Below are 12641 nucleotides of genomic sequence, written 5' to 3'. Positions count from 1 at the left end.
ATACTATTATGTCCCTGTCCTCTAAAATATGTGGATAAAATTTTTCTTACTGTTAGAAACCAGATTGCTGAACATAAAAGAACTATTAAAACATTATCCATGAAACATCCAATTTCAAGAACATTTCAATGAGGCACATCATCTAATTTCAGACATAAAATATACAGTATTACAAATAGTGAAACCCCCACTCCAGACAAGATGATTTAAATAATTCTTTTCTTCACCGTGAAGCCTTCTGGATTTAAAAATAAAACACTGAGCATCTAGTTGGCTTAAATGAAGCACATGGTTTCGCCTGACTTCTCTGAATTTCTTCTCCCTACACCTCTTGTACTCTACTATTAATGTAATTTGTTGATGGTAGCTCTGCTAAAGTGACACATTCTGGTAAGGTAATTTTAACATAATTTCTCTACCCCACTATAATATCTCCTTGCATTCATTTTACACGCTCATTTTCTAGTTCTGTAGTTTGAGGAATTAAACTATTTTGATCTGTAAACCCCTCCATCACACCTGATTATTTAGGTGAGATCTCATCTCAGCTACCTGCTGTGCCACTCCCTTCTTTCATTTTATTCTGCTTTAATTATGGTATCTATTCAAATACAGTTAATCTTTCTTCTTTTTCTGTTCTGACATCCCTTTCCTTTCTACCCAACATTGCTGGTATTACCTGGGTTTTTTAATTTTTGAACTTGTGCAACATTTTGCCTCCATTGTTTTTCTGTCTGTCTTTTCCTTCTACCTTTTTGTACAACTGGATCACCAGTTGTTTAGTGATCTTCTCAGTGTCATGTGGTGAATCTGCAGCCTTGTGTTTTATTCATTAGGCCCGCTACTCAAAGACTTTATGAAACTGGCACGTTATCTAAGCTGTTAAAGGAACACTTCACCTAAAAATGATCTTTCTTTTTTATATCTTAATACCTCACATAGTTTGTAGTGATGAATGAGAATAATTTTTCATCTCATGTGTTCTTGGAGAACAGAGAAAACAAAGTTTCTGATAGAATGGGAGCCTATGATGACCAACACTGGACAACAGCAAACAATACCAAAAAAACATCCAAGGAAAAAAAACTCACGTTACTTGTGTCTCATAATCCACATATCAAGTCATACAGTTGTATACCCACAACGTCCTAAATGCATGGATTGTTGTTACTAAAATACTGGTAAACAAACCACTTCGGGAAAGCACTCATGTGAATGAAAACAGAATGTACAGAGATTTGCACGAGCATTTGAATTGAAGATCTGCCTCTTCCCCTCCCTCATTGGTCAAAAGTTTAGTCTTTAGCTCAAAAGTGCAATCCTGTGTGAAGGAGCTTCTTGTTTGTGGAGTAATTTCATTTTCCAAAGGTATTTATTTAACAAAAAGTTTAGGAAAAAATGGTGTGTTTTGCATGTTGTGAGCATATGACTGGATGACTTAATGTATGAATAATGCAACACAAGTAACGGGAAACCTGTTCACAAACATTGCAAATATACTCTCTTTTCTCCATTAAAACATTAGATTAACAATTTTTCTCCGTTATCACTTATGTGACTTGCGCCACAAACCATCCAAATTCTCAGATTTGAACTGCGTTGAAATGCCAGTGGATAGCCATTAACTCACAACATCTGACTCGGAAATGGTCTCCTTACAGCGTGGGTTAATAGGAGAGTTGTCTGCGTCAGCTGCACAGATCACATTTTCTGAGCACTGTGAGTTGATCGCCTCCTGGTAACATCATCTGAGCTGTCTGCCTCTCTCTCTGTTCACTCCTTTTGAAACAGTACCACTGCAGGTAAGTTTCATTATAAAAACATAATTTTTGGGTAAAGTATTCCTTTAACAGAACTGATTAAGAGGTGCCCTAGATGACAGTACCAGTGCACTTGGTGGGATCCAGAAAGATTTAGGGCTTTGCGTTTGTTGTACACCTAGATATGACTCGATATCAAACATCAAACACATCACACTATTGAACAATTCCAATGTTAAGGACCAGTACTCATGCAGTGGGCTACAAACACTTCATCTTAACTATTAATTTACAGAAACAACCATTGTGTGACATCATGGGCAAACAGTCAGCAAGAATGAACATCAACATGACCTGCCAAGCTTTAAAGTCCACCCCTACCCCAACATAGCTTATGCAGTGACTGGAGAAATTATGGCCTGGCATCTTCTCTTATGCCTTTCATAGACAGATTACAAATGCTGTGCTTAAACAGTTGGTGGTGACAGCTGGCCAGGCTCTCCCAGAGTACTTGATTATGTTGGGTCATTTCACTGTGTGTCTAATGTACAGAGGCCAAGAGTGCACACAGACCTCACTTTGGCTTTCCTTAAGAGTCAGCATGTTCTGAACACTGTAATGATGGGCAAACTGCATGCTTCCATGTTGACAAAAGCAAAAAAAAATCTGTTTTGTGTTTATAATTTTTAGCAACATAAGTGTGAGCTACTTTTGAGACTTGTCAGATACACAGACAAATATATGGTCGACAGTAATAATATTTCCGCAGCAGACTCCAAACAACCAACTTTACAAATGTAGTTCAGAGTGACAATGTGAAAGAACTGAGACTGGGATCGGGTACCATGAACTTTCAGCCCTGCCCCATTCTGCAGGCTGCAGTGAGGTGCACTAGGAATGACTGCATAGATGACCGGGTGTTACTGCCAGCTGTGTACATCGCTATTCTTCGTTTATGTGGATTTTCCTAAAGTGGGGGGGATGCCTGTATTTTTAGATAACTGATTGAGCCCCGCATTGCATTTATTCACATAGCCCACCTTTTTTTCTGGTTTAATATTGCAGTAAGCAATGTGCCTAGCAAAATATGTTAGAGTGAAAGTAGTCCATTGCTTTTGAAAATGTAGTGAAGTGAAAGCAGGCAAAAAAGTTTTATTCTCAAAATAAAGCAGAAATATTCTCAACGCATACTCAAGTACAGTAACAACACAACCGGTGAAATGAGGCACAAAGACAATACAAAAGAAAATATAAAGATGTGCATTTTGTAAATAAAAGACTACATTTACTGTTGTTGGTGCTGTTTAAAATATTTCTCAAGTGAATTGTGAATTTCTTGGTAATGGACAGGAGCTCACAATAAAACATATATTAAAGAATAATTCATAACGTTTTGCAGGTAATTTGTCATACATAACAGTCTCATCCTCACTAAAAATAAAAACTGGAAAACAAAGGACCAAGCACTTTGACACATTTATTCTGCTTAGAGCTTCGAACTACTGCTCACTAGCAAATAATCCATAAAAAAACATTTCAGGAGTCTATGTTCTTTCTGCAGCCATGGGAGATTTTTTGTGCACTCAGGTTTCTACAAACAGGCCACAGATGTGCATGTCAAAATGACTGGAACCTCCAAAAATGGCCCAGTTTGAGAGAGCAAGTGGGTCCTTAAATGGATCGTGTCATCAAGACTGGTTTTCATATCTCTCCAACCTTTCATGCTTCATGATTGGAAAAATTGGGTTCAAAGCTAAGTTTGTAAGGGAACACCTGGAACACAGGAAGCAGAATTTCTAGATTACAAGGAGTACATACGTGAGGGAACGACAAGTGAAGCAATACTACTTTTAGTAGAGAGGGACTGGTGTTACAAAATAAGTTGAAAAGAACTCAACTTTAAAGACCTAAGCTAAGAGACTAAGAGAAGAGATGATAGGTAAGAACTGTGTTCAGAATTGCAAAGCCAACTGTGATGCCTGCCACTTCTCCTAAATGATTCGTCAATGAATGCACCAGGCTGCAAATGGCAGCTACGGAAATGTTAACATCAAAATGTTGACCCAGTCTGACCCACAGAACTGTAAATTCAGGAGCGGACAACACCTTATGGACACTGACAGGAAATCTCCACTCATTACTGTATTGTGCCAAATGCGCTGCCTTAGCTAATACTAGTGTGGTTCAGATATGTTGTGGTAGAAATTAATTAGACATCATTCATCTTGATTAAAGTGTTTCTCTGCCACTGTAAGACTGCTAAAAGAAAGAATAGTGATAGCTAAACCATCTCAGCCTCTGCAGTCAGGAAATCTCAGGGCAGATTACGCACATGGTGTCCTTTAACTCCATAAAAATGAAATTAAAAAAGTCATTCAGCCCAGCCCAGTAATACTTTTCCAACTAGTGTTTCAAATACAAGCCAACACGTCAGCCTTTCACCTTTCATTTCAGTTCAGTTGCTGCAGCACAGTGACCCAAGACCCAATCCAAATTCCTACCTTTCCTGGCAGTTTGGGTGAGTCTCGACTCCTCTTGTCTAGAGATGGTGGAATCTGATACACTTCTTGATTTGGATTCATAGATGGTGGGACTTGATATATTTCCTGTCCGGGGCCAGCCACGGACGGCGGCACTTGATAAATGTCCTGAGGCGGGCTCTTAGAGGATGGAGGAACCTGATAAACATCATGGAGCTGGCTCTGGTATGTCTGCCCTCCAGTCTGCTTTTGTAGGAGAAGTGGCGGGTTTCCCTGGCTTGGCTGGTACTGGTGCTGAACACTGACTGGAATCTGATAGAGGTTCTGCTGGACTTTGCTGTGAGACGGTGGCATCATGTAGATGTTGTCTCCTTGGTTCGGGAAAGCTGGATGCATTGCAGTGTATTGGGATGAAGGGGAAGGCATATTGTAGACACTTTGCTTGGGGTACACTGGAGGAGTCAATGGTGGTTGTGCCAGAGCTGTGGACTGAGGGCTGCCACCCATGTTAGGTTGCTTCTTGTCATACATTCCAACAATGATCTTGAGACGATTTCCTGGCACGATACCTTGACGGCCGTGTAAAGAGCACAGCCACCAGCCATCCAGACCCTGTGTGTCCCTCTCCAGGACTGTCATGATATCCCCCTTGCGGAAGGAGAGTTCATCAGGAGACTCTGCCACATTGTCATAGAGGGCCTTGGCGAGCACATTCTGAAAAAGATAAAGCAGAAACATTAGAGGATGTAAAATACACAATAAAATGATAATTTCAGTCCATTACTGCATCTTAGAGCAAATACTGCGCCATCATAGTGCCAAGAAGATGCCCAATGAGGGCAATTAAGTCAGAGATGACCCGCCCCTTCTAAATCAGACTGTATAAAAGCGGGCATCCCAGAAAGGTGGCATCACTTTTTGGACCAGTGCAATGCCATGTACGGAGCTCCTCCAAAGCCTGACATAGTCCTTAATGTACCATGTCTAGGCTGATTTTCAGGGCGATTGCTTTTATTTCTCTTTGTGCACCTGCAACTGCATGTTTCTTTCACTCTACATTTAGGCTCCAAATGATCAGTGCTTCCTTTGACATGACCTGAACTTTCAATCTCTTATAAACAATAACATTACAAGGATGCCAAGTGTCACATCTATCCCTGTACTGGCTCATATTGATGTCCTGTACAGTGAAGAAAGCTATCTGCAGATCACCACTCCCTCTTCTAGGCTTTGACTCCTGATATTCCTCATTAGAAGGGTTTCTTACTAATGTGGGGGCGGGCGGGTCATAGGGTTTCAACACATTACAATTTTTTGACTTTTCAACTTCTGCTGTTATCATTTGGCAGTGCACACTGGAATAGCTGGAATCAACTTTTATTCAGTACACAAGCCAGGGCAAGGATGCTTGACTAGTGGAAGCTCACTTGTTTTTAACATTTTTCATTGTCACATAATAATTAGATTCCTTGCCACATCAACACACTGCAAGTCATCTAGTCATAAACAAGTGCTGACCATGTCCTTCTAAGTATTTAAGTGACTCCACTTAGAGCACAGACTAAGCATCTCTTAGGAGACTGAGTGGCCACAGCGATCCCTCAACAATTCTCCCACAGACAGTCTCAACATTCAACCTCACATTTAACCAATACAACCTCACAGTGCCAAGAAGACACCCATTGAAGACAACTGAGACAGAGAAATCCCACCCCTTCTGGCTCATACAGTATAAAAGCAGACGTTCCCAAAAGGTGCTGTTGCTTTTTGGATGCAAGCATAATTGCGTTTGGAGTTTCTCCAAACCTGACCTAGCCTTTAATGTACCGTTTCCAGGCAGATTTTCAAGGAGATTGCCTTTATTTCTGTTGCAGCGTCCTTAAACACCTGCTTCTTTCATTCCTTTCATTTTTGTTTGTGCAATTAAATGTGGCAGCCCAGTCTGGCTCCCCAACTTTTTTCTGGACACTGTCAACTCTGTCTTACAGACCACAATATACAGTCTGACAGATGTCCATTCCAGGTACTGTTACAAAGTGCTAAAAAGCAAAGGAAAACTCAGATACTGTACAAATGCATGTCTGTGTTGCACCCTCAATTACAAGAATGATTGACTTAACAGAGTTAAAAGGCCATAAAACAATCAGCCTCACTAATAGATGTTCTTATCAGTCCATTCTGAGCACACATGTGCTGGATAATACTGCAGGACAAATGGCCATTTGCCCTACTAAAGCTGCTTATTTCAAATGACCACAGACCCCCTGCCTACTGGACTTGCTATTTACCCACAACCCCCCAGCCAAACTTCAGTTTAGCTTGATGTCAGCTGCATTTTGGTTTAACAGTAGGTCAGTCTGTGACGAGACACTCAAACAAATGTATTGCCATGTACAGGCTCAGAGTGCTGTGTATTTATATATTACATAGATATGCATGTTACCAATGCCTCAGTCTTCAATAAAGACAGCTGTAAAACAAACTGAATGGACGTGAGCTTCAATACCTGTGGGCTCCTTACACTCTCCACATTGGGGATTTTTTTTTCTTCTAAAGAGATGAGGTTGGTGTACTAGTCCACTTTCCTGGGTTAAATTCAATGCCCAGTTGTTTCCTGTGTGGAGTATGAATGTTCTCTCTGTGTCTGTGTAGGTCTTCTACTCAAGTGCTCCGGATTTTTTCACACAACTCCAAAGAAGTGAGGTGATTTGGCAATGCCAAATTTTTGAGTTTGAGATTAGGTGCAGGAGTATGCCAACTCTGCTATGGATTGATGTCCCCACCGGGTCATTTCCTGCCTTGTGCCTTATGCTGTAGGCTCTGGTCCTCCACGACTTTGAATACGATTGAAGGTCATATCACATTAGACAACTTTTCTAGTAATTTTCATTTGTAGCCTTCATTTAAAATTATCTCAGTGACTCAGAAGCAGTCGGTTGTTGGATCTATCCTAATCCTAATTCACTCTGACAAACAGGTTTGATTTTGTCTTTAGTCATAGTGGCGGGCCCCATGTGGATGAGAGCTGATATCCAATGAATGGTCTCCTGGAAGTACAATGCATATAATGAACATGTGTGCACTGAACCTTGCTAAAAGGAGACACTTGTCTGTCTGAGGTCTCCTGTTTGACATACAACAAAATGAAAAAAAGAAAAAAAAAAGGGTCACAGATTGGGACTGAACTTGTTACACCTGTTAGCAATTCAGAGAGCACCAGCTCCGTCAGGCAGTGCGCTATTGGTTGTCAAATAAGCTGAAACTGTGCTGAAAGGTCACTGTGTAGTTGCTAAATGTGACATGTCAAGCCATTTTTCAGTCATGTAAATTGATATGGTCCAGCGACAAGTTCAGTAAGTCTGATATATGTGTAATGTGACATTAGCTTAAGCTGGTTTGAGAACTGTATGCTATTTTAAGAGAGAAAGAACCTTAGGTGAGATACTCCTTGACTTATCACTGGTCTCTATCTCAGAATTCTTGGAAAAATAAAAAGAGCGACTTGTAGGCACTAAGACTGAAGTAAGGTAATCAGCAATCTAGGTGTGGGACTTTTGTCAACATAAGAAACTTTAAGGTCTCTGAAGGAGACGCTGGGACAGCTTAGCTATTAGCTACTGTAAATAAATGAGTTTGATGGACTGAATGATCTCACATTTGTCAAATGTGTTCTAAAGACTCTGTGTGTCTGGCCATGGACTCATTTATGCTTCCAGACATTTTCCATTCATTTTCTAAGCTGCTTATCCAGTTTGGATTGTGGGGAACTGCTGCAAATCTCAAGAGCATTGGGTGCTAATACTGAATAGGGTGCCAGTCCACTGTAGGCACACACACACACAAACAATCACACTAGGCCAGTGTAGAGTTAATGACCCATTTAACCATGTCTTTGACATCTGGGAGAAAAATACACGCAAACACAGAAAGAATGTGCAAACTTCACACTGATGATGAATGAAGCGGGATTAGAACTCAGTACTCTGTGGCCAACGACTACATTACTACGTTTTGATTTCAACAATGATTTCAACACTCAACCCCGGCATTTTCAACTCCCCAAAACAAACATTTTTGAAAATGCACTCCACAACCGTACACTTCTGAAAATGGAGCATAGGCATTGTAAGGTAGAAGGGTGAAATGCATAGTGTAATCGCACGTGGATTCGTTTGTGCTTATCATGTGGCACTTCCCTAATTGGATCCTCCTTATTACAAAGTCTCATTTACTGACTGGTGACCTGTCAAGGAAGAAAAACACATTCCAACATGACCAACAAAGAAGAGTTACTTCCCACGGCACATGTTGTGTTGCTTACCTGTATGAATCTAAATTGCATTTTGTACAGTTTGAATGATGCCTACATACACAAAAGGCAAATAATTCATCAACCATGACAGTTGTGTGATAAATCCCGTGGTTGGTGATGTTACCAACCCTTCAAGAATTTTTTCTGCTAATAAGCACATCTAGTGTAGGCAAAAGGCTTTGTCATATGTTTTTTGGTTTTAGTGTGGTTGCAGAAATTTTTGTAAGAGATGTGAAAATGCTACTATGACTTATTGCTTTGGTTTAAAACTCAATTTTCAAATGAAAACATAGTAGTGTTGACACTCTCCTTTCTTAACATAAATGAAAATGGATAACTATGCACATTTTCCATTATACACATGGATATTGGGAAAAAGAGACAAGTACTTGTTCTAGAGTTATTAAAAAGACAGGTGAATAAAATGTAATTATATTTTGAGTGGGCATTGTCATTGGAAATGCCTCAGCTACGTCAATGTATGTACGGAGGTTGCGCATTCTCCACATTTGTATATGAATTTTCAACTTGAACTCCTGTTACTTACCACATTTTGCATGATAAGTCAATTAGAATCTGCCCAGGATCACCGCGTGTTTGAATGCACCATCTCATATACTGGGGTCCCTTCTAGGCTGGGTCTCGCTTTACTCCTCGTGCTTTTATAAGTTGGTTTAATAAACAGATGGACAGAGGGAAACAGGAAGTCTGTCAGTTTCACGTATTTAAGTTTCCTCCCTTAGATGTTGACAAAATTTTAAAACTTCTACTAAAAATAAAAGTTCTCATAGCCCCGGTTTACCTGACAAACATTTAGGGACATTTTCTTCCCTGATGGCGCAAAGAAGTGCAGCCTACTGCCGGTGTGCACAGCCCCAGTGGTGTTTCTAAGCATGCATGTATTATTCATTAGTCTACAGATCCTCTCAGCAGTAGCAATTTTGCACTTATCAGTGAGCGCTATGAAATACGCCCTGGCGTGCTCAACCTTGACAGCTGGAGATTGCTCCATACGCTCATAATTATTAAAAACAAATAAAAGGGAAACGCTTCAAATCTAAGGCAAGATTACCTCTGCAAAATAAAAAGTGTGTTTTTTTGAAACACAGGCTTTCCATAAAAATCCATTCATCCAAAGCCACGGCAGCATTGTTGGCCTTTTTGTTTTAAATGCCAAGTTCTATTATGGATCTGCACAGAGTGCTGCCCAACAGCTGCGGCGACACAGCTGTACAAAGGAGAAAAGGAAAAAAGTACAATAAACAAGCTGCTAATCCACTTTAGCTTTCAAAGGGCTGGTGGCTACAGAAAGGGAGAATATGAGAGACGCAGACACCGACAATGCAGGTGCACTCTCCAACACAAACAGTCGCAACACAAATCACAATGAGTGCCATAAAAAATGCAGAAACGAGCAGGAAGTGTAAACTTCAGAGATGAAAAGCATCCTGTCAGCTAAGAAAAAAAGTCATGTCAACAGGACTCTGCCCTGGGTGTCGAATTCCATTTTCAAGCCGGGGATCTTATTACTGCGCTTGACCTTCGTCTTCATACTGCAGCCTGAAAACACACTGCCGGTTGGTACACAATCAGAAGGACACTGTCCTGTGTCACATGAGGTTTGATCCTCTGCCTGTCACAAGGGAGGACACTCTGCCACTACGTTAGGGCCAATTTATTGAGGGAAACACATTAACCTTCACATGGAGGAGTACCTGCCTTCTTCATGAGATGATCTAACTGACGAGAGACTGAAGGAGTTGAACCTTCTCAGTTTAGATGATTGAAATTTTTTAAATTGTGAATGGAATTATTATTAAAATACATTTTTTAGCAAGATCACAGTGACACAACTGAAAACTTGTTCAGGAAAGGTTTTGCAGAAATGTTAGATGTCTCTTCACACAAAGAACCACAGGCACATGGAGTAAATTACTAAGTAGGGTCGTCGAGAGTAGGACTTCAGGAACCTTCAAAACTTGACTTGATGTTATTTTGGAGAATCTCGTATGGACGACAAGTTTATTGGTCTAAACAGTGTCTCCTCAACTCTGCTAATGTTCCAAGTCTTCTGGGGTCTGTCCATCTCCAGCTGGTCTTACTCAGAGAGGGGTTTGTATTGGATAGTTAACTTACACAAAGAGGAGTCGAACTGCCTGCCTGCCCACTTGAGTGATGCAAATTAAGCACCAATGCAGGAGTGGAGCCTGCCTTATAAATTAATGAGACATTCTAATATTCAAAAGCTGGAGCAAAAACCATAAGCCTTACAGAATGATGGAGTCCAGACTTTATCAGAGGTATATGGTTTGCTACAAGGCATCCATTTATCACATGAAGCAGTGGACCTTGTGTGCTTTATTTAGGGTCCAGGACAGCCAAACAAAATTACTGGTGCTACTATGTGTATGGCGATACACTGATACTTGATCAGAAAGTGGGGGCATGGGTCCCCCATTGTGCCTAAAGTACAGCACTGCTGGTACTCAAAGCAGAAATTGGAAGATGTGCCGGTGCTACATACCGGCAAGTACCAGCCCACTTTAAGCACTGTTCCAGGATATACCATAACTGTCACATGGAGGGCAGAGAAATGCCAAGTCCTACCCACAAATTTATTTAAAGAAAAACTTTGGCCTGTAGGTCTTATTTAGAGATGGACTGATGTGATTCACAAAAACAGACAACTGATGTTATTGAGGAGTTCTACCAGCCCAATTCAGAAATGGAAACTCCTCAGAGACTATAACTGCAAGCCACGATGCACCTTCATGCACTGTGAAAGTGTCTTGGGTTGGGTTGGAGTCCAACATGACTCCATTATGGTTGGTTTAAGGAGGAAATCACATGGCTTAACACTGCTGTCCTATAACTCCCAGAGCATGTGAAGTTCGCACATTCATCTAAGATCCATATGGGGTTTTCTCCCACACCCCAAGAACATGCAGTTCAGGGTTAACTGCTTGACAGGAGTGATCATGTATGTGGCCAGTGATGTACTGTTGTCCTGTTTAGAATTAATTCCTGGCATATAAGTGCTGCTGGAACAGGTTTATCATTCCTGCAGCCCTAAAACTGGTTTACTGAATCAAACATTAACTACTAACAGCAAATACTGGAAGTTAGTCTCTTAGGAAACGCGTAGATAATGACTTTTGAGCACCTGTGTTAAATATATCATTTGTTAAACTGTTTTCCCAAATTCTCCTCACTTTTGTGTTTTTCTGTGCGTTCACTTCACTTACTATTACCACAAGCTTAGAAACAACACCCTGCCTGCTTGATGTAAGGTTAAAGGTTGAAGTGTAACAGTAGAAGAGGCCAAACTCACATGCATGAAGACGCAACAACTGTCATCTCGAGGAGAATGGGTGGTGAATCTCGCATACTGGCTGCTACACTGAGGTGGGAGTCTCGCAAGCAGAAAAAAATGAGTGTGCTATAAGGAGGAGGCATAATGGTATTATTCAGAGAAAGGCACATGGAGGGGATTTTTTTAGTCTCATTCATACCGACACACTAACCATCACTGGAGATGACATGTCGGTATTATTCATAGAGACAAAATGTGTCACATGGAGGAGTAGCTGACATTATTCAAAGACAGAATCAGGCACAAGTTAGTAAGTGAGACTAAGTGTCACAGAAAGGGGTCCCTCAGTCTTACGGTCTGTGACAGGCAGGCAGGTCCAGACTTATTCAGTCAGATACTGCAAAATATCCTGGTCTAGGTGCCAGACGTTGAGTGCTGCTACATGAATAATAAATAAGGTTGGGGCTGTCTGCTTGTTTGTATTACTCATTAAGACAGCCGGCATTGATAAACACCACTCAGATTCACAGAACTTCAATAGCCACTCAGCCATTTATTTTCCAAAAGTGCTAAATCCAATTCCGGTTATGGGGAGATCCTACACAAAGTTGGAAGTAAGACGAGATGGGGTGCTAGTCCATCACAGGGCATACCCATGTACACCCCACAGTCACCAGTTTACTGTTGTTTATTAACCCAGCATGCACATCATTTGGATGTGGAAGAAAATCTAGGGTACCTGGAGGATGCAAGGTGAACATGCCAATATCACATAA

General features: G+C 40.9%; 1 protein-coding gene across 3 annotated transcripts in view; it reads right to left on the bottom strand.

Annotated features, from left to right (window-relative positions):
• bcar1 (BCAR1 scaffold protein, Cas family member) overlaps window positions 1-12641 on the bottom strand; it is a 266163-nt gene that overhangs the window by 77752 nt on the left and 175770 nt on the right. For all 3 annotated transcript variants that reach the window (XM_039763018.1, XM_039763020.1, XM_039763019.1), the window contains one exon: window positions 4262-4954. In XM_039763018.1, coding sequence (XP_039618952.1) covers window positions 4262-4954 — 693 coding nt within the window. The remainder of the gene's footprint in view (window positions 1-4261; window positions 4955-12641) is intronic.

This window comes from Polypterus senegalus, chromosome 9 (assembly GCF_016835505.1).
Source record: "Polypterus senegalus isolate Bchr_013 chromosome 9, ASM1683550v1, whole genome shotgun sequence".
In the NCBI taxonomy this organism is placed as follows: Eukaryota; Metazoa; Chordata; class Cladistia; order Polypteriformes; family Polypteridae; genus Polypterus; species Polypterus senegalus.
The sequence above is the reverse complement of the archived record's forward strand: the minus strand, read 5'-3'. Positions and strand labels throughout refer to the sequence as shown.